The sequence below is a fragment of the Buteo buteo genome, chromosome 16, assembly GCF_964188355.1.
Source record: "Buteo buteo chromosome 16, bButBut1.hap1.1, whole genome shotgun sequence".
Taxonomy (NCBI): Eukaryota; Metazoa; Chordata; class Aves; order Accipitriformes; family Accipitridae; genus Buteo; species Buteo buteo.
Genome location: NC_134186.1, coordinates 13,623,649 through 13,646,349, shown reverse-complemented (window position 1 = coordinate 13,646,349; position 22,701 = coordinate 13,623,649). Strand labels below are relative to the sequence as shown.

General features: G+C 50.7%; 1 protein-coding gene across 1 annotated transcript in view; it reads right to left on the bottom strand.

Moving 5' to 3' along the window:
- Positions 1 to 457: 457 nt before the first annotated feature.
- CD81 (CD81 molecule) overlaps positions 458 to 22,701 on the bottom strand; it is a 35,393-nt gene continuing 13,149 nt past the window's right edge. Inside the window, exons 3-8 of the mRNA XM_075047911.1 lie at positions 12,054 to 12,151; positions 9,013 to 9,087; positions 6,107 to 6,214; positions 5,063 to 5,164; positions 4,642 to 4,731; positions 458 to 3,927 (exon numbers count right to left, since the gene is read on the bottom strand). Of these exons, the coding sequence (XP_074904012.1) occupies positions 3,865 to 3,927; positions 4,642 to 4,731; positions 5,063 to 5,164; positions 6,107 to 6,214; positions 9,013 to 9,087; positions 12,054 to 12,151 (536 nt within the window). The 3' untranslated portion in view covers positions 458 to 3,864. The remainder of the gene's footprint in view (positions 3,928 to 4,641; positions 4,732 to 5,062; positions 5,165 to 6,106; positions 6,215 to 9,012; positions 9,088 to 12,053; positions 12,152 to 22,701) is intronic.

Here is a 22,701-nt window from a genome sequence, read left to right as displayed (position 1 = left end):
GCTCAGCCAGGCTTTCCCCTGATGGTGCGGAGGGGCAGGCGGTGGCAGCAACGGTGGCATTACCAGACCATCTGCAAAAATCAGACTAGGCCCCGGCCGGATGGCAGCAGGGGGCATTTTGGGCCATTTTTGGTCACTTTAGGAGAAGCCCCTTGAGTGTGCGCAATACTGCCATCGCAGCCCCCCTGAATTTCAGCAGAGTCACCCTATTTTGCAATCCACATTAGCTCCCCCACAGCTGTGCCCCCCTTCCCTTGAGGGGGGGGGCATGATTGCAGCAGCCACTGCTGCCAGCAAGCAACCTTTTTGCCTTCCCTCAGCACCATTCTGGATGTGTCCCCAGCCTGCCTGCAGGCTCCCCTCCCAGAGGCTGGAAAAACCCATGCTGTTGAAGCCTGGTTCACAAAGCATCCTGGTGTTAACTGGTTGTAAAACTGCAGCGGTTCATCACACTATGCACACTATGAGAAATGTTTATTAAATTGATTTTTGTTTCATTTCTTTAAAAAAAAAGGCAGAAAGAAGTTAAACACACTGCTTTGTGGCATGCTCCACAGTATGAAAAAATCCCAAGCATTCAGTTAAGCTGTCAGCAGCTCTGTTTGACCTTTTGATGTGGTCTTTGAACTTAGACCTGGACAGTTGGCTCTCCTCTTCCCCACCAGCCTCTCTCCTCCTCCTCCCTGCCTCAGCTCACAGCTATTTTCTCAGCTGTCACTAGCTCCAGGAGGATGCTTCCCTGGAGAGGGAGGGGTTCGTATTTACAGCACACAATTTCATCCTTTGTTTTTGGGAGCATGGAGGGGAGCAGGACAGGGCCCCATGTTGCACACACGAATGCGCAGGTATGCAGGAGAGGGTCTGAGGTAGGGCAGGGGTCCTACCTAGTGTTTTTTCCCCCTTCACCTCAGCCAGCTTTGGGACCGACCAACTGGCAGAAGAGCCCTGTCACTTTTGGATCCTAGTGCTTGCAACAGGGCGAGTCCCCTCAGCCCTTCACAGCTCCCTCTCTAGTTTGTTTTAACTCAGGTCCAGCTTCACAGGAGGCCGGACTAGAAGAGACCCAAGTGGGTAGTTTTTGCTGTGAGGGTTTCTCAGCTACTTCATCGTTCTTAAACATGACAGTTCCTCTCTGTCCCTCTTCTCCTAGGGCTGACCCCTCCTGCTACAGCTGATGACCATTCCATCGAACATGGGGACTCTCAGCTAGTAAGTCTAAAGAAAGCATTACCCTCTCCCTGCAAAACTCCTTCTGCCCCCTCCCACAACCTTCCCAGCCGCTGGCTCTTCTCCTGCAGCACCTTTCCCCCAACAGCTGCAGGGACAGGAGGTGGCCCAGGGAGCTGCCTCAGGAGCTCCCCACAGTGACAAGCCACTTCTGAAATGAGTCAGAGAGCAAACTGCACCCGTGCGGCACATGGTCTGAGCAAACGTCCTGCTCTTCTTCCTCCCACAGCTCTCAGACTCCTTCTCAAAGTACTATTCTCCCAACTGCTCCTGTGAGGGACAGCCCAGACCCCTAGAGTTACAACGTCCAAGGACACACCTGACCTGCATTGAGACCCAGTCCGTCTTCAAACAGAGCTCCAGCTACATACACAGCATCAACTGAATACTGAACAATATCAAAAATACGGTATAAGGAAAGAAAACAGAATTGAAGTGCTTAATGGCATACTTATACACATTTATCAACAGTCAACAAAAAAGGCAGCAAGTTACACATCCATTCTGTATGCTAACAATCCCGATGCACATATATGTAAACACACATGCTTGGTTGATGCATATACATATAGCCACATAACAGAGTGGATGACCTGAAGGAGCTACGCTGGGGAGCAGGGGAGGGGGTTACCTACTGCAAAACCTCATCTCGTTCTCGATGTGCACAACGTGGACATTCAGGGCAGTGTTGCTTTAAGGCTATTTCTAAGGCTGAATCTTTTCTTGTCCAACCTCTCAATCTGAAGTTCTGTTGAAGCACTTCCTCCTCTTACCTAGCACAATTTGATATATATATATATATACTTACCTATATAATTTTAAAGGCCCTATATTCTAAAAGGCAGAAAAAGGAAGGGGAGCAGTGGAAGGGGGGAAAAGCCTCCAATTGGATCAGTTTGCCCCAGTGCAGGAACTTCCTATCCTGTAGTGGTAAAGGCCATGGCAGCCACGTGCAATGGACAAGGTACTAGTTTAAAATGATCACGGGTCTCCCTCCCTATCTGATCTGAAGCTATTTGTTGCAACAAAGTGGGAGAGTGAAATACTTTAAGAAACAGAAATATTCCCGAAGTGGGGAACGTGATCACTAGTTTCAACTCCTCCCCTTACCTGCTTCAAGGTGGCAAAGAGCTGAGAGATACTATCATTTCCAGCTCAAGTGCCTGTACGGCTAAGGAAAAGGCTTTGCTTAAAAATATATATCTATAGAACTATACATATAGATCATCTTTTTAGAACACTCTGATTTTATTACATAGCTCCTGGGTCACTCTCCCCCTCTATCTACATGGTAACAGAGTGGCATACTACAGAAGCCACATACATCGAATTGGCAATCAAAGCTTACCAGGTCACAAGAAAGTGTTTCAACTGGTGCGATCTAAAATCCTGAATTCCCTTGCTTTGATAAGCTAATGTCTTGCTGTTGATGTAACTGGAAGTCGAAGGTCTTAAAAATAAACTTTTTTTTTTTTCTCCAAAATCAGGTTATGACATTTTCCTAGCAATGTTACAGTGTGCGACAATATGCTGTAAGTAAGGAAAATTTCATTGAACAAGAGAGTGATGCAAAGATGAAATTTTAAACATGTATGCATATGGCTGGGAACTCCCAAGCGTCATCCTGCAATATGTAAATGCAGGATTCCTAAGGTTAAGGATGTTTTTTTTAAAAAAAATTTTCTTCTTTTTTCCAATATCATTTGTATGCAAGCATTAGCCTAAGAGTGGAAACTTAGCACAGAACTAGACTCTCTGAAAAACATATGTCTATAAAGAAACATTGAAGGAGGTTAAAAAAGTGACTTACTTTTCAGTTTGCTATATTTGAAAAACCATGACTAAAATTCACCCCCAGCTACTGACCCTTTAATGTAACAAATCAATGGAAATGAGCCAATTTATAAAGTTACAGCCCCAAGAAAAAAACCCACAAAAACAAAAAGCCAAAACCATCCCCACTCTTCAGAGAGTAAAAAAATTTAATCAAGACTTCTGTTAAGGATTGACCTAGCGATGCAAACAGATCGGAGAGGAACAACGTGCCTGTGTTTCCTGCGGGACACATCCAGGCGACGGGAGCTGTTTCCTCTCCTCTCTCCCAGGCTTCGGGCAGTCAGCCAGGCTTCCCTACAGACAGCTTGGAAATGCCAGGGAGTTGGGGTGATGGTAGGAAAAGGTGAGTACAAATGAAGAAAAATGCTAAATTCTGCTTCAGCATCAAATTATGTATATAAAAAAAGTCAGTGTTGAAAAAGAGTAAAAACCAAGGCAAAATTTTCTGATAACAGGCTGCAGCCTTCTCCTCTGTACATATTCCACCAACAGTATTTCTGAGTTATGGGGGATGGGGAAGGGGGAGGAAGGACTCGATCTCCTGCTACAGCAGCTTTCCCCATCACACAAAACTGATGTGTAACTAACTCAGCCACAAGGATATGGGAAAGTTTTATTATTTAAAAAAAAAAAAAAAGTACTTCAAAATAAAAATGATAAGTACTGTATGGTAATATTGGAAGTATTTATATACATAGTTTTGTCTTTTGTTGAAATGTCTCCTGGTCACTTGGTGGCACTCGGGGTCCCCTCTAGCGCCGTCCGCCCTGCTCCCCCCTTCCCCTCCCTGGCTCTCACGGCTCAGTAGACGGAGCTGTTCCTTATGCCACAGCACAGCACCATGCTCAGGATCATTTCGAAGATCTGTCGGGAGACACAGGGGCACCAGTGAGGCACCAACCAGTACAATGCAGGAGCTCCCCCTCCCCCGTCCCAAGGTCCCCCATTCCACATAAACTCATGCCAGAGATAAGGGCAGAGACGCTATGGCTTCGCTGCGGTTTTCATTAGGAGTCGGCCAATTTGAGATAAGATTATGTTCTCCCCTCTCTTGCTGGCAGCAGTGGTGGTACGTCGCAAGCCTCCCGACTGCCAGCTACGCAGCAAACACTTTGAGATCCCTCCAGCATTACAGCCCAGCCTTTGCGCAGGTGCTGGGTTACCAGCCCACGCCACCCCCCGCTTGCTGAGGAGCAAACCTACGGTGGCAAAGAAAGCAAATCCCTTCCCGCTGCAGACCCCAGCGAACAAACACAGCTGCCTGAGAAACAAGCGGGTTTGGAGGCAGGAAGGAGGCTCGACGGTGCTCTGCCCTTCTGGATGGTGTTGCAGGTGCTCCTGCTTTACCACGCTCGCCGGGTGCCTGCCCTAACATCCCGACCCCCCGGGAGGACGACAAAGCCCTCGGTCTCACCACGTCCCAGAGCAGCTGGGGTGCAGAGGGCTGGTGCTGCACGCTGAGCCACAGGGGCATCTGGAGGAGAGGGATGGATCCAGCCCAGCTGGAACAGGACCGGGGCACCCCGAGGCAGCTTTTCCCCACCCCACAACAGCAGGGCTCCGCACAGTCACGCTTACCATGATCACAGCAACCACGATGGCAGCAATACCAATCAGGTACAGCTTCCCGGAGAAGAGCTCGTCGATTTTTTTGTGGCAGTTCGAGGACTGAAGCAGAGAAGCATGCTGGTCAGAGAGCCTGCTTTCCCCTCACCCGCCCTGGCACCCAGAAAGGTAGGTCTGCTTCCCCCTGGTCCCACTCATGGTCCTGGGTCCTGGCTCTAGGACTTCCCACCGGACTTCACCCCTCTGCACCTGCCAGCCCCCTCAAGCAGGAACAGCAAAGGAAGAACCGATGGGAACCTCTGACATCCCTCTACAGCATACCCAAATAAATGAAATCTCTACCCTTTATCTAATTCCCAATAAATTCCCAAATTTCCCTGGCAGCTGATTTTCCCCACAGGAGCTGCGCTGAGTGAAGAGCAGATGTGCCTACCTCCATAAAGGTTTTCATGATGGAGTCCTTCTTTGGGCAGAGGTCGTCTCTCCAGAGGGGAGTGATAGCTCCTATTGTATTATCAGGACCACAGCAGTCCAGCTACATGGAGAGAGGGGGGAAAAAAACCCCAACACACCGACAAAAAAACAGAATTATCAGACAGTGAACACTCATGCAATGCTCTCCCCATCATTAAATGTCCTTGAAGCCACCCAAGACCAAGGAGGCATCTTGGAGGGGGAAACAAGGGAGGGGGAATAACTCTCCAAATTTGATTTTTTCTTTCCATACAACACAGTTGCTTCCTACAATAGTCCCAGACAGGGATGGCATTGGTATCCTAGAGGAGAGCGAACCCAACTCTCCAGTGATTTTGTTTCCTGCTGAGCAGAGGAAGTATTGGGATTAGTTCCTCAGAGCAACATTTTTCTTCCATTGAATTTTACTTAAATCAGGGGTGCTGAGGTAAATGAAAAGCAACTTAATTAGAGCTCGGACCAGACTTCCCAGCACAGCATGAAGGACAGAATATTGAAGAGGGCACAACTCTGTTTCTTGACATGTAAGAACAGCAAACTTGACAGGCTAAGACCTGCATGTAGCATCATCTGCTTTAGACCCTGCTTTTCCCATTTGTTTTCCTGACCCCCATTTTTAATTCTCCTTCCTCCCACATTCTCATTTCCTGTGGCTGCAAGAAGCTCCTATGGAGATATTTCTACACAGCACTTAGAAAGCAGGCAGCAAAATCCCACTGCTGAGAACACATTTGATCCAGTTCGCTCCTAAGCATCAAAAAAATCCAGCGGTGCCTTCATTCCCTGCCTGAGGACTTGTAGTTCAAGTTATTGCCTCTGCCTCGGTGGGGAGGACCAGTCTGTGTGCAGCAACAGTCGCTCTTCACCACTTACCCAGTGACAAACCGCACGCAGAAGTTAACTGGGTGTAATTCACAGCAGGCAGATGCTATCCATCAGCGGCTGCTTTGGCCAACAGCATGTAGCCTAAGCAGCGTGTGCAGCAAGACCACCAATGTCTTACCGTTTCATGAAAGGTCTTCACTACAGCTTTCCCGTTGTTCGTCTCCGATTCTGCCATGAGCGCCTGTTGAAACGCTTGATCGTAGAACTGCTTCACATCTTTGGCTATCTAGGAAAGACAGGGGAAAAACTCCCTTTCAGCCAGGCGAGGAGGAAACCCATCCAGCAGATGTGCCTGAAGGGGACAGGTTCCCTCTAATGACACTTGCAGGTAGATGAGCAGTTTTTAAATAGATTTAGACCCCGTTTATTTGCACAGGTGTGAACAAAGGTCTGTCTTTCATAGGGCTCAAGTCCTTCCAGCCGTAGCGCGTTAAGAGCAGCAAATAGCAAGAACCTTATCCACCAGCCAGCAGGTTCCAGCCAACGCGATCCAAGCGCTCCACGAGCTCTCTCTAGCAGGCAAAGACAGCCAAGCCCCGGAGGGTGAACCACAAGATCCGAGATAGCCTTCAGCCCACAGAGATTTGCTGTTGGGCTCAGGAATGCAGAAACAGCTTGCTCTGGACCATCCAACACACGGAGACAAAACAAGCAGGCAACACGTTTCCCACTGAGGCCGCAGAGACAGGACGTGCTGGGGAAGCCAGGAGGAGGTGGGGTGTGCAAGTGAGGCCGTCTGTAGGCATGGGTACCTCGGCTTACTCTCTGGCTTGGAGGGGATGGCAGGAATTTGGGAGAGATCGCGCGCTAAAGCCTAGCGAGGCGGTTCATTTGGGTCAGGAAGCCTAGGTGCTTTTAGATGGGTATCAAACTCTGGCTGGGTCCCTACCTGGAGCTGGGTACCCCCATCCTGTAAATGGTTATATGAGAAGTCTCATCCGTACTCTAGCCCTGCCACCTGGGCTGGTAAACCGCAGCCACCCATGGGGTTCTGCTCCACAATGCAAAAACCCCCTCATTTTCAGGGAAACTGGCCTTGTGGCTTCTCCTCTAACACCCTCCAGTAATTTGGGAGAGACAGATGAAAGGAGGACATGCAAGAGAAGCAAAAGAAAAAAATACGAGCAAGTACGAAAGGGGAAACGCTTTCCAGAACATCTGCTCTTGGCAGCACAGGCTGGATTAGCACACGAAAAAAGAAACTGCAGCAAGGAGTGTGATTTCAATCAATTATCCCAGCATTTCTCTGTCACTGCTGAAAAAAAAATTTGCTTTGGAGGGAGATCAAACCATTTGATTCTGGTACATCGGGGAGAAAAAAAAAAAAAAAAAAAAAAAAAAAAAGCTATTTCTTGTCTCCCCATCCTGTATCTAAAGCATCCCCAGGAAGGCAGGCTGGGGGAGAGACTGCCTTCAGCTTCATGGAAGAGCATCCTGTGCCCACGTGATAGGAGATGACTGTCCCCCCAAGGGCTGCAAACCCAGGTGGAACAGAATCCTGCTGGGAGCAGCTCTCAGGGGCTGGGATCATTCAGCGCTTCCCTCCCAGCCCACACTGCTCCTGAAATGCCCCTGACCGAGGCAGGGAGAAGCAAGCTGCCTGCCTTGGGAGCGGGGACCTCCAAACAGCCCATTCATCATCAAGGCTGCAAAAACAGCTGAGGCCAACAGACTGCCACCGTTCATTTTAAACTGCAAAATTATTTTTAGGGGCTGAGGTCATCGCTGTTGTATTGGCAAATCCTAAATTTCTCAGCTTTATGCTCTGATGGCCAAGCACCTTCTCCCCACTGTGGAAAGCAACAGCCATGGGATCCCTCCCTACTCAGGCTTCACTTTTTTTGCTGTCGGTTCAATCGCACATCTTGGACTCTTCAGGATTCACAAACTAACATCTGCAGGAGGCACAGCCCCTCTGCAAAGGTTAATTAGCTCACCGAAGTTGCTAGGAAACGGCACCCTGCCTGCATAATAATATGTTTAGCCACGGAAGAGTTTATTAAGGTGAAGTCATGCTTTCTCCAGTGAATGACTACAAGGGTGTTCCCATTCACGGCTGAGCTGGTCATCTGTGGCCTACACGCATGTGGAAACTGAGCGGGCCACCACCTACTGACACAGCTGGCTTACGTCTCTTAGTAAAGAAACACATTTCCTGCTCTGCCGGAGAGTCTAACCTTGGCTTTAAGCACAAGCAGTCCCCTTCTCTCCTCCAAACCCTGGACGGGTGAGTGATCAACACCCAGCCCACTGCTTGCTGCAGCGTGGCCATGGTTCCCATACGCCGGCAGTTTTGCTCTTTGAGACCAAAATCCGCACGTGTGCAAGCACATGTGACCGTAGTGAAGGGAAGGTGAGCGGAAAGGGAAGGTGAAAAGCTGCAATTTTCAGTCCTACCCTTTAGCTAACCCTCTCCAGCCAGAGGACCTCATCCAAGCAAGCAGTCCCTGGCAGGGTGCCTGGGACAGACACCCGACTTCTACCCCTCACGTGCGCACGGCATATTGATCAGCAGCAAGCTCAGTCCTGGCAGACGAGCAGCCCGGAGCGGGTTCTATGGTACTGGCAAAGAGCAGGAAGCATCAAGCAATCCTGTTACCGCAGACGCTGGCTCTCCCCGTACGGTATTCCCTCCCTTTGGAGCCATGCAGCTGGGTTCGCTCTTTGCTCTTTGGCACCTAGGACATGCAGATGGCTTTCCTTCGTGACTTCATACATGAATCAGCTCACACTCTGACTGACAGTGTGGCAGCAAGGAGGAGACCCAAGCGAGACAGAGCTATTTTTGTTCCAGACATTGCACTATATACCGTAAGGGGCAGCTGCTACCATCAAGTGCTCACATTTAAAGTTCATCAGCCTGGCCGAGAGGAGTTAGGTGACCTGCCCGGGTCACGCAGCTAATCCAAGCCCCCGTGACTCAGTCCGGGAGCAGCTCATGAGCAAAAGAGCTCATGCTGGGATCTGCTGTGGTTCTGCCCCGGCCTCCCAGCCCCACAAACGCAGGATTTGGAGTCGTCTTACTTGGTCTTTGTTGACAAATCCCCAAATTCCAGCTGCAACTTCGCAGGCAAACAGGATCACCAGGCAAGTGAAGAACTGCAAAGACAAATCAAGAGAGGGTCGCTTAACATATCTGGCTACGGGCAAAAGCAGCAATTACGTGGGTAGAGGTGTGGAGTGGCGCTTCTACTGACGGAGATCAGAGCAAGGTGTCACCTGACTTCAGACCCTTTTCTCTCTCATACACGCACTTAGCCCAAACGTGTTCTCCTATAATTCATCGGATGCCACCCCACGTCCAGACTTCCCACTGGGATGGCTGCGCAGGGATTAGCAGAGCCCTTCCCACACAGGGACTGGCCGGAATGAGGATGCCCCGTGTACCACAAGACACATTGCTCCTCTTCATGCACCTGCAGGACCATCCGGACAAGCTTCTTGCTCTGCCACAGATGCTCTGAGGACGGGAATTGCCAGTGCAGGGTTAAAAGCACATTTCAACTGCTGAGGAGCTGCGGGGCTTCAGGGTGTGATTTATGGCCAGCTCTCTTGGCATCCACAGCCCTGCAAGGCTACTGCAGTTTTTTGCATAAATACTAACACTGATGTTTTCCCACAGTCCCACCCTGTTCGTGCAATTCCAGCACTCTTCCCTGCCATCCCCCCAAAGCCTCCGTCCATCTTTTTGTTCAGATCCCAGGAACACATTGTGACAGTTGGTCTGTTAGACTGGGAATGGGAAGCTGTAAAGCTCATACATCAGAGTCAAGTGAAAAGGCACAGACAGGCACGCTCTACTTGCGGCCAACACTACCTCCGCAACAACATCACCCTCTGTGACTTCTTCCTGGGAAAAGCCCCAAACTGGGAGAGTTACCATGGAAGTAAAGAAGCAAAAGAGGTGAATGCAGTCAGGGGAAGACAAAATCACAGTATGGGGTGAGACAACAGTCCCTGGTTTCTGGGCAGTCTCTGTTCCAGACAGATTCAGGACATTTTCTTCAACAACAGAGGAAACGGGAGTTTCCAGAATGATACTATGACCTGGGTCTCACGTGCAAGAGCAAAGGGTTAACAGCAAAACGGAAACAGGACTATTGATCTGACAGCAGGAAAGGACTTCCGACATCCCTGTCCAGTCCCCGAACAACCAACTCCCATTTAAACACCCACCTACCCCTGATTCTCCAGGAACATCTTTGGGGGAGTGGGTCCCACATCCCCCCAAGGAATCGCAGCACCCTAAACGTGGGCACGATGCCACTGTGATTCTCTGGTTAAGCACTAGGGCTCACTCTTGCAGTGGCTACCCTCCAGCGAAGGATGGCTTATTTATCCCACATTTGGAGGTACAACTTCCTGCAGAGTCAGTTCTGAATCTCCAGAAGTGGCTGCAGAACACCAGAGGTGCTATGGGAACACGGCGGTGTTCCTGGCCGGGCGGTCAGACGTGCCCCAGCTCCCTCCGGGGGAGCAGAGCCTGCTCCATGCCGAGCGGCTGCCTCCTGCCTTCCTTGGGTCTTGCCGCTCAGCTTCCACGCTGCCTTCGGCACAGGATTTTGATAGCGTGGAGCTGCCTGGTACTTTTCCCTTTTGCAATAAGCCTATAGTCACTCTATCATATAATCTGGCTGCAGAAGAGGGGGGAGTGGCTGCTTCCGTGCACGACCCTGAGAATGCTGCCTGGAAATGTCCTTGGAGCAAGGTGGGAACCTTGGCCAGCGGAAAGCGTCATCACGAGGCTCCTCCAGCCCTCTCTTGGCAAGCCAAGGTGCGAGCAAACATGGGCAGCACACAGCAGCTAGTGCTGATTTCAGCCAAAGCAGCCGGTTTCCCTGTCAGGCCTCAGGTACGTTGTACCATCTGCCCTTCTAATCCTCTTTCCAACTTCAAGAGGGAGTGAGGGGTAATTCAGGTTCTGTAATCACTTGCGTTAACAAAAAAAAAATAATCCAAAGCTACCAGACCCTGCTACAACAACCCGTCGGATTTGTGCACGGGCTCCTCCTATTCTGAGCAGCAGTGATAATGCCTCCAAACTCCAACAGCAGCTCTCATCCACCAACGTTCAGAAGTGCTTTATAAAAGCTGGTGAGAAGCACACACTTCTTATTGGGAAACAGAAGCAACTACAGATGAAGCCATCTGCCAAAGCGAGGGAAAGCAGCTCCATTTCTCTCTGTCCCACACCCATGGGTCACTACACCACAAACAAGAATCTTCCAGCCCAATGAAGCAAAGTGCTGGGAAGTCCTTCCTTTTTTTTTTTTTTTTTTTTTTCTTATGTTTTACCCCTCCAATTTTTTTTTCTTTGTATGGAGTTTAAAGCTGAACCACATGCGAGAACTTGCTTTAAATAAATGGGTCTCCCTTACCCCCACGGCAGAGGCTTTTGGTGTGGGTACAGTTTATACCATCAAGCTCATCCCGTGCCAGGAATCCCGAGCTGCTGCCTCACATCAAGGATGCCTGTAGCACTTCAGTACTGAATTTTCCAGGATGTACCTAGACATCCTCACTAAGACATTGTGGGAAATCTTTGCTGTTTCCTTGTCCAGACAGATAAAAATAGTAGATGATTCCTTAAAAGAACTGGAATCGCCACAGGCAGCCTTGAAACAGAGTGAAAGGGGAAGCTGTAGGGGACATCAGGTAAGAAAGAGGGTTTAGTGGGTGCTTGGTAAGACACAGCCAGACCACGGTGAGGATAAAAGCATGGGGGCGTGGTTTCTCATGTAACAGAGAAAATGAAACCTCCAAGAATCTTGCTATTCACACCTCTTCTGCTGTGCTGCTGGCTTCAGCCTCCCTCCGGCAGCCAGGCAGGAGCAGGAGCTTGCAGCATGCCTGCCAGCCCAGTCGGAGCTCCAGCCGGCCAGGCAGAGATGCCTTCAGCCGAACAGCGCTGCCTTGCTCCTTGCAGCGGTCAGCTAGCTCCCACCTACGTGCTCACGCGTCCTCCCGGCCCCCTTGTCGGAAAAGCCTCCAGCAAGGGAGCCGCAGCCACGCGCCGCCCGGCAGGACATCACGGCGCAAGGGGCACCCAAAACTTTGCGCCTTACCGTTCCCAGAAGGCACTGAGACTCCTGAATAGCGCCGTAGCATCCCAGGAACCCCACGAACATCATGACAGCTCCGACTGCAATCAGGATGTAGATTCCTGCAAGGGAGAGCGAGAAGCAGAGGCGTTACCGCAGAGCTTGGCACGGCGGCATCCCAGCGCCTGGCCAGACACGCTGGGTCCCGCGGCGGCTCACTGTGGGCATGCAGAATTGAGGAGATACGAGCAGAGGTGGCGGCAGACACGGTAGAACAACACAACATACACGAGCCAGGTCTCAAAGTGTTTGAAGCTGCTAACGCTGAAACTTTAAAAACCCCATCGTCTCCAAAATCAGAGGAAATGCAGAGAGCTCAAGCAGTAATAGGCAAAGGACGTAGCAGGCAAGACAGAGGCTCTACAGCGTCCTCAGAGCCGTAGTATGGGACTTCCCATGGCATACTGTTTTAAATATTTAAGCAGAGAAGATGAAAATGATTACTTAGCATATCTTTTAAAATAAACAAAAGGCATATGGTTTATTTACATTAAACATCATACAAATATTTATCTGGCTAACATTTTAAAGACAGACGAGCCACAAAACTAAGGGAAAAGCACCGCTTAAGCATCTCATTTAATATAATCTGGCTTTTGTTTGTTATAGGTTCTTCTACAGAGAAGAGGACATTTTACTTCGACTTATTAAATTTGCACAGCCAACTTACTCCATAACTAGTTCAAAGCTTGGAAACGAGGCATTGGGGGGGGGCTCTTAGAAAGCAGAGGAATGAAACTTTATTCATTCAGGAAACAAGAGCTTAGCTGAAGGTTCATCTCTGCTGCTGCAAGTAATCACCACGGTCCCACCAACCAAGAGACTGGTGAGGCCATGGTGATTACTTGGCCAAATGCTACCAGCTCAGTTAAATTTGCTTCCTTTTCCAAAAACACAGCTTTCTCCTGGTGTATCATGTATATTTAGTGCATTTTTGGTTAACTAATATTCTCAAGTATTGTGGTTTTTCTACTTTCTAAGTGAATCCTATTTTCCATCTAAAAACAATTTGACACATGCAAAAAATAATCAAAGAAATCATTACAAATGAGGCAAGACTGCAGTCACCATTTTTAACTGACAGTGAGGAAAACAACAAAAATCACAATGAGAATAAATGTACATGGGGCATCCCAGAGGTAACAGCAATACAGTGAATCTTGCTAGTGCTTGGGAGACACATCCCTTCAACTAAACGTTTTCTTCTGCTATGAGTCAAAATGTTTTTATAGTTGTTAATCAGCTTGTCCACTCCCCTTTAGGAAAGCACTACAGTATAAACAGAGCTTGAGATTAAAACTGCTTGTACATGCCTGTCACGTTTAAGGTTTTTCTTATCTTTGTAGCTTTTAAACAATCTTACGATAATTAAAGTGCAAAGTCTAAAGGGCCTGCACTGACAGTAGAGTTAAGCCAAGTTAAACCTTTCTTTAAAAACCCAGATACGTAATAACGGTCTCGACTTGTTTAAAATCCCCTCACGGACACGTCAAACTTGGGAAAGGGTCAGCTTCGGCTCCCGCTTCTTCCCCCTTCAAAACAAAAGCCATCACCACCCAGACAACGCAAGCGCCAACGCCAAGGGCCAACTCAGCGAGAGGCGGCGGCGACGGAAATGCCGCCCGGCAGCCCCGGCGCTGGGACCCTCCGGACGGCGTTCCTCACCGGCACCGCGCTCGCACAATGCCTCCCGCTATATTTAGGTGCCGCAGGAGGGAGGAAGCCAGCTGCAAGGGAAGCGCCGGCACAATGGAGCGAGCTGACCCCGCAGGAAGCCCCTCTTCACAAAACCGGGCGGCATCTGCGGCCGGCGACACCGACATCCTCACGGTGACACCGCCAGCAAAAGGAGAAAAAAACCAAAAAGCACGGGTTGCACCTCCCGATGCGTATCGAAGGGGCTTCAGCAGCGCCCGGGCGCCCCAAAAACCCAACAGGCAATTGGGTTGTTGAAGCTCCCTAACGGGGGATGGGACGCCTCCTTGCTTGAAGGTGTCAAGAGAGGGGAAAAAACAAGCAAAAGCAGCCCCCCCGGAGAATTCGTGGGAAGGACAGGCCAGCAGTTAAAGTTTCGGGGCTTTCCGAAGTAGCGTGAGGTGACTTTATCCCCACGGCTGGAGAGGACGCGAGGCGGAGCGGCGGTGGCAGCCAGGCGGAGAGCCGGCGCGGCGAGCAGCGGGCTGGGGTGCGCGGGGCAGAGGGGCCCCAAAGGGGCCGGGGGCGGTGGGGAGGCAGGAACGCATCCTGTCAAATGAAGGCTGGCTGCTGGACACCCGCCAAGCTCCAGAGAGGCTGATGGAGATTTTCGGATGCTACGTAACTGCTGTTTCACAAACAACGGCGTATCGGTAGCAGTCTCTCAAAAAAAGGTCTGCTTATCGTCACCAGAATCTGCTAATGCCCAAGAACCAGCCCTCACCACTCCAGCTTGTACCAGCGATGCTGCTGGTTTAGGTTTTTCAACCCTAACCGTGTCAGGTTTTTCCATCTTACAGCCTTGGGTGGCTCCACTGGAGAGTCCTCATCACAAGGGCCTCTGGGGAAATCAACTTTGCTCATCCCCGAGTGCAGCAGCTTCTGACTTCTCCTCCCATTAGGCCAGCAGAGAGAAGACAAAGCTGGCCTGGGGGGCAAGTCTTTTCAGTGTCCGAGAAGTCACCATTCATGCTGACCACCCCAGCAGATGAGCAACAAGCAGATGCAGCCCATCTGGAGACCAAGCAGTGGGATGCTGCAGGGACTCCAACGGCCAGGTCACTCCCATGGGTGGACAGAAGATTTTATTCTCAAATTCTTCAAAATAAACACTAAAGGCAACTTCCAAGTTAAACAAGTATAGCCAGGAGATCACAGAATCATAGAGCATCCCAGGTGGGAAGTGACCTCGAAAGGTCATCTGGTCCAACCTTTTGTGAGAAAGGGAGCCTAGAGGAGACTATCTAGCACCCTGTCCAGTTAGATCTTGAAAATGTCCAGCGATGGGGACTCTACCACAGCCCTGGGGAGGTTGTTTCAGTGAATGATTGTTCTCGCTGTAAAAAATGTCTGTCTTATCTTGAGATCTCAGGAAAACGTAAGAGCCACTGGTGGCTAGGAAAATTTTGCTCTGAAAATAGCAATAGGAGGTAAAAGCCCAGCGAGAACCTCAGCTGAGACTAAGAGGGAACAGAGACATTTGCCATTTTATAGAAGTCTTCCGGAGGCTTCTGTCCTTGCTGCTTGCTGGGATTTGTGCAGCTTCAAAAAAAGAAGACCAAACCCGACCTGCTGAACTCCCGCCCCAGACAGGCTGTGCAGGCCTCGGACAGACAAGCAAGGTCCTGGCTTCCCGCTTCTCTCCTCGCTCGTGCTTCGCCAACTCCTCACCAGAGCCAGTGCCGCTGTCAAGCAAGCAAACAGCAAGAAGTAAAGGAGGGAAGGGAAGAAGACGTGCATCACGTGCGGCTTCCTGACCGGAGCCCAGCGGATGCGACCGGTGGGGTGGGAGCAGCAGGAACGCACAGCCAGGCGGGGGAGAGGGCGGCGATGACTGGCCTGAGCCCAGAAAACCACAAAAAACCCTGGAAGGCTTTTGGGATAAAGGCCAGCTTCACTCCCAGGCACAAACAAGTGGCCGTTATGGAGTCGCCTTTTGTTACCGAGGGCCAGAGCACTACAGCCTCCTGGGAGGCAACGGAGCGGGACTCTGCTCCGGAGTTTATTTAAAAACAAGCACAAAATATTTAATGCAACAATAGCGTCTTGTACAATGAATGCTAGCGGTGTTTCTCCATGGAAATGCCACGCTGAAGGCTGCAAAAGCAAACGAAGGCAACCAAAGCGCCCAACCGCATGCTTGGATGGTGTTTGTTTTCCCACACCCATCCTTCCCTTCAAGGGATGGGGCTGGTGGGAGGCTGTCTGCCTCCAGACGGGGTGCCAGGCGGCTGGGGGGCTATTTCACAGCAATCGCAGCCCAGCTGGGAACGACCAAGCCTTTTTCCCAGAAAGCAGCCTGACAGATCTTAGCTTTCATTCCTGGCAGACGGCAAGGCTGACGGCCAGCGTGGTTTTGGGCTCCGTGGTTGTGAGCAAGGCACCTGTCATCCCCATCCTGAATGGCACATTATCCTTCAAGTCAGAGGAGACTCCCCCCAGCACAAGCCTCCTCACTATGTAAGCATCAGAGATGGAATTAACTCCTGCTAGCCTGTCCTGGATGAGAAACTCTTCACCAAAGCAGCATCTGCTCCTTCAGGGCTGGACCCGAACTGGCACAATTCTGCACGAGCAAGGCTCCATCTGCCTTTCACACGCCACTTCCCAGCTCGTTTGTATTGCAGCTTTCTCAGGGGTTTTAAAACCAGAAATACTGCTTGCCATAAACAAAAAATAAAATCAGGGAGGTCGAAAATGCAAACCGCAGTGCCTACAGTCATGCTGCTCCCTCCAACAGCAGCAGTAGATAACCCTGGGAATAGCCCGAGCTGCAGCAACAATTACAGTGAGCAAATCGTTTATAGGTGTTCATGGTACCAACATGCCTCCACATCTTTGAGCAATGCTACAGTGTGATTTCTAACCTTACGGCACAGTTCTCGGGTAAGGCAGCAGTAAGCAAGGTTGCTAAAGCTGCCACATGAACCAGCCGCCCGTGAAAGCAAGCGGTGAGCCACAGGACCCGCATCTTGGAGTTGGGGACATCACAGGAGGACTTGCAGAGACAAGTGGTGTCAACATTGCCTGGAGTCCTCTATCTCCTTTTGAGATGGAGCCTTAAAACAGAAAGCTTTAGGAAAGAGGGCCAACCAGTCTTAGCTTCACCTCCTCGTTACGGAGAGATTCAGGGTCCTGTCTGAATTCAAAGCAGGAGCACAGCAGCTGCGATATGATCTCTTCACTCAAGAGTATCAGGACACGATGCATCAGAAAAAGCAGCAGCAATGGACCAAACACCATCCCCCTTTCCCTGACACAACCAGGGAGCATGCCATGGGCTTTAGCCACATGGAAAGCCCCCGGACATCAGACCTGGGGGACTAATAGTCATTGAGCACTTCTCTCTGGATGGTGCTAGGTGGGAAAGGAAAAAAAAGGCAGCCAAGAGGCCAGCTTAGCTCCCGGCTCATGCAGATGATACCTCCATGGAGGGCCCTTTGCCTCCAGGCTGGGTAGGAAACTGGGTGCTCAGTTCTGGGAGCAGGGAAGGGAGCAATAAAGGTTGTATTCAAAGTCAATACTTGCTCTGCGATTAAAGCAGCGTAGCTGCTGCCTGCAGGGTTGTAAAACCCATGTCCTGTCCCTGCTGAGAAGTAAAAAAAAAAAAAAAGAAGTAGAAAAAAAACAGACTTAAAAAAAGGACATGATGAAAAACAAAGAAAAGGAGGAACAAGCACAGCAGAGTCCCTCTAAAACAAGCAGGGAGTGGGCCAGCCCTCCTCCCGTGCCCCACCATTCCCATCAGAGATGCTGTGCAGCTCCAGGCATGGGCATTCCCGGGCAGCGCCCTACCTCTCCCCCCATTTCGATCCTCTCCCGTCAGCTTTAACTTGTTAAGCTAATGGAAGCCAGTCTCTTCCCCCAGGTCACCATGGCAATGTTTCCAAAAGACAAAAAATTAAAAAAAAAAAACAAAAACAAAACACCCCCTCCCCAGCATCACACCATGCTTCCCAGGAAGCCCGGGCGGCTCTCCAAGCCGTGCCTGCCCTCCCCGCGGCATGTACTTTAAAAAGGGTCTGAGAGCAGAAAGAAGAGAGATTTTCATGTTTATTCTCCCGACAGACAGGCTCCTGGGGGGCAGACTGCACATCCAAGAATTTTGCAAGCCTCCGAGGGAGGGAGGGCGGGCTGCAGCACCTACCCTGCTGTGGCTCCTAGCCTGGAGATGCTGAACATCACAGGGCTCAGCACCACCCCAGCTGCAGGGAAAGGTGGGACCATCCGATGGTGGTGGGAGGGAGACTCCATCCTACCCCACACCACCAATCCTGGAAGAACATCCTCTCCATAGCCAAAAAAACCCCACGACCATGACGTGCTTCCTTGCAACTTGGGGGCAAGCTCCAGGCAGGGAGCGGAAAGTCCCTGCAGGACAGCGTAGGGGTGGGAAAGGGGTGGCTGCTCCAGCCAGTGAGTGAGGGAGGGTCTCCTGGATATTTTTGTCCAGCTGGCTGGTGGAATTGGCCCAGCAGAGCCAACAGCGCTTTCTTGGAAGTGGGGCGAGAGAGAGGGGGCGGAAAAAGAGAGGGTTTGCTGGCAGACGACAACTGGGAAGCCCCTCCACTCCCCTCCACCCCCTTTCCCAAGAAAAACATTGCCGCTCTGTGGCTGCTAATGGCTTCCAGATGGAGCAACAGTGGCGCAAAGCGTGGAGAGCTCTCCTGGGGCTGGTGGCTCACCTGGGGGGACGAAAGGCTGGACATACTGCCCTTGTCTGCAAGAACAAGGTGGGGAGGCGGCAAAGGACATGCCTCTGTCAGAAAAGCAAAGGGGAGGTGGAGAAAGCCCCAAACAACACCCTCGGGTGCACAAAGCCGTACCCGAGATGACTCCACACAAAGATGCCACGGTCAGGTTTCTTCTGCCTACCCAGGAAACACTGGAAGAAGACTTGAGTTCTGTAACGTCAGCGTACCCGCGAGAGCTGGGAGGAGGTCTGCTGCACATCTCCAGGACTGGGATGGATGATGGTGGTCCAGGTCCGGCACAGGAGACCCAGGCTGGAACATGCCAGCCCACCCCTCTGCTGCCCCAGCCGACACCACTTCTGGACATCTCTATGTGCCCTGGGATCTCAGCTGCTGACAGAGCCCAAATCTCGCCGGAGGATTTCTTGGGGGCTTTGCATGCCTGAACACATGGCAGGTTTTCAAAGGAAAACCATCAGAGCTATGGGTTTAAACAGCTCTGAAGAGCAAGAAGCCACCTTTGGCGCAGGTCCCCAGCAGCAGAGCCAACGGGAAGGAGCAAAGGAGGAGGACAACTACATTATTTGTAGTCAGATAGATCTGAACGCAAAATAACCCAACGCCACTAATTTATGGCCTTACATCATAACCAATTTTAGTCTGCAGAGTAAATGAATTGCAGGAGTTGGTCACGATGAACGTAGACTGAATTGCAATTAAATACAATTTGTTTTTTTAATAGAAATTGAATTCTATGATAAGAACACACACAAAAAGGATTGTTTGTATTGTCAGCTATATGATGTAAGCCAGATCCTTAGAGGGAAGTACTGACAAAGTGTTTTGCCTCACAACTACTATTTTAAAAAGAATTCCACTATTATTGAAGGAGTCGATCTGAAAGTGACTAGAGGAAAATCTAGAACCAGTAAATCTCAGCCTTTTTTTCTTTAAGGGATTAAATAATTAAATTGTCCTTAACTGTAAATAAGTTTACTTCCAACAGAGAAAAGTGCATGCACTTCTATTTAAAAAAATCCCCACATATATATTGTTTTTTTAAGTGATCCATTTTGCTCACTGTGGTTCAAGGCCAAACGCAAACCTTGGTTTCCACTCCCAAGCTCGCAAGCCTGGCCACAGCTCATGTCTTTACTGGCAAACCACCGACACATGGAGTCTTGAAGAAGTACAGCACAAATGGGTGAGGAACGCGGTGCTGAACCAGCCGCGTGCATCCGCAGGGATCGCTGCAGCACCTCACGCCAAAACAGAAGGCAGTTTTTCACTACTGTCTATTACAGGACCCAGAGACCAGGGCTCTTGGGCTCTTCTCTAGCCTTTTCACAACAAGTTCAGCAAAAGATTTACTGTTGAGTCTAGCCCCACAATAGAGAGAAGTTGGCACCACCTTTGAAAGATGCCTAATACTTCTGGAGGGATGGGGACAAGGATGGGGGCATGGAGAGAAGCCAAGAGCTCCCCACTGCTCACAGCAGGTCTGCACCCACTGCAGCACTGCTGGCTTCCAGAGCTTTTGCACCTCACCAGAGCTCAGTGCAACCTCCTCTGCAACAAAAAACGCACCTCTGAAATCCTGGACATCACTTCTTTTTGTCCAAGGCAGTCCTGAAAGGCTAATTAAGAAAAAAGCTGCTGTTATGAATAGAAGGGACAGCTCCTCAGTGACTGCTTAGCCAACACAAGTCTGTCTGGATGATGTGCCGGGATGCTCTGCGCTGCTGGCCGCATCTGGGACCCACAGCAAGAGCAGCCGAAGCATCCTCACATGCCGTAGGGACAGTGGGCAAGCCCTGGGGAAGCTCAGGCAGGCGTCCCCGATCCCTACCCACGTACACACTGCCGCTCGGCAGTCTCTTCGCTCCACGAGGCTCAGACCCCCTGAAGCCAGCAAAGCCTTATGATGGTACTTTCAAAAAACCTGAGGATACCTACAAAAGGGTGCCAGCGATGGACATTGTGCTGACTTCAAGGACAAGCATGCAGATGAAACTGCAGTTCAACTCCAAGGCGTACTTGTTTGTGAGAAAGACTTTGAAGGATCCCTGTGCTTTCTGGCCCAGTTCTTCCAGCCCAGTCTGTGTGAAAAGCAGCTTGAACTCATTTCCAGGGCAGAAATCATTATCCTGGATTGTATTTGTATGGAGCAGTATGGTGAAGAGCATCTGTGATTCACCTCGTTAGAGAGCCTGCATTCCCGTTAGCCAGTCTCCCCTCCAGTGCTACTGCAACACACCGCTCCCCGGGAACACTCATGGCCTTAAAATCAGCCCAAAGCCATTGCTGCCCCTGGCTGTCACCCCCCTTGTCTCCCACAGGCTTTGCTGTCTGACCTGCTCGGGAGTCGGACCCACCATCATCAGCCTGGTTGCTAGGGGGGAAAAAAAAAAACCCCAACAAAATAATAATAAAAAAAACCCCAACAAACCACCAAAACCCCACCCTGTTGCCTGTTGGGGCAGTGATACCCAGCAGGACGGCAGAGAAAGGGAGCAGCGGCAGCAGCAGCCCTGGTGGTGGCCAAGTTTAACCCACCACCACATGCCTGTCCAAAACCTTCCACCCCTCCGGAGCAGCACCAGTGCCGCTGTGCTCCAGGGAAGAGACGCTGCCCAGCAGAGGATTTACTAATAAAACACAAAAAACCCTGAACAGAAGCAAAACCAACCCCCTGCTCGCCCCCAAAAGGTACACAGAAAACCGCACCCCAGCTCTGGAGGCCTTTGCACTTTTCCTTGTGGCTGGCCCCGCTCCCAGGGCCGAGCTAATTAGAGCCACGGGTCGTGTCACCCTGTCACTTGCTATGAGCAGCTGGAGGCAGATTTCCTATTTTGGACCTGGCAGGCGAGAGCGAAGCCGAGACCATCCGGATTCCGCGCTCCGCTCCTCACCGGGCAGCATCGGGGGCAGCAGGGATGAGTGCCCGGCGATGCTCCCAGCACACAGGCAGCCCAGCAAGGGGGAAAATGTGATATCCAGGAGTGGGGATTTATGGCAAACAGGGGCCGAGGCTTTTGTCCCCACCCTGCTGACAGCATTGCGCCCACAGAGGCCATCTCTGGGTATCACATAACCAAATCCTTGGGGGATGGGGAACCTGGCTTTCCCCTGTCCCATTCTCTTCACTGTCACCCCACCGAGATGGGGCAAAAGCATTAAGTTCAGTGTCACTTGCCTCTTCAAGATCCCCGAGGGCTCTTAAAACCACTGACACCACAGCACCAACTTATTGTGGAGAGATCAGGCTGCTCCAGTTTGTACCGGTATCCACAGAGATGGACCAGCTCAGCCTTTTCCCACGGGCTCTTGTAACTCATTGAGTCACAGTTTTGTTTTTTTTTTTTTTAAAAATGGTTCTTTATGTGTAGGGTCAATAAATACGTAAGAAGTGGTTAACCAGTTGTTAGCATCCAACTTATCAATGCCTCTAGCTATCTAGAAAGATGTTCTCTGATCTGCTACCAGCACCTTGCCCAGCCTCCAGACACACAGAGCACTTCAGACACAGTGTTATGCAAGGGCAAGAAGGATTTTAGTTTTTCCAACTACAAATAAAGCAAATAAACGCATATTAGACCATAAGCCTAGCTCAAATGAAGAGCAAGTGTTTTCCTTTATAGTCACAAAAGCATGAAACTACGATGCTCTAGCTATCCTCATCCCTGGTACCGCTTGGTCTTTACAGTGCTGAAGCAGTTAACTTGTCATTTGCTGGAGCGTTGGGTCCACAGCCAAAATGGAAGTTCCAAAAGCCAAGCCTGCAACAAGCGGTTAGGGGATCAGACGGTTTGCAAGCCGCGCTGAGGAAAAGCCTGTGAACAAAAGCTCGTTTAATAACCTCCCAAGCCAGCCTACAAGACAACTCGCTGGATGCGGTGCCAAAACACCGGGGCTGGGGAGCGGGAGGGTTCCGCTTGTGGGAAACTCCGACCCAGGAGCTCCCTCCCCACAGGCGGCAGAGGTGAGCAGGGGAACAGTTGCCTGCGCCCACGGGAGCTGCAAGAGGGGCTGTTGCAGCCATTCGGTCCGGCCGCAGGGGAAGGGGAGAGCAAGGACCGCTGCCCTCCTGCTCCTGCAGCAGCCTGAAGGCAGATCAGCATCGCCCCGGTACCCTGCTAGCTGCCCTGCTCCCCACATCCTCCTTCTCCCACTTCCCCGTTTCCATCAAAACCCACACACCAGCCGCTTGCATTAATTGTTCT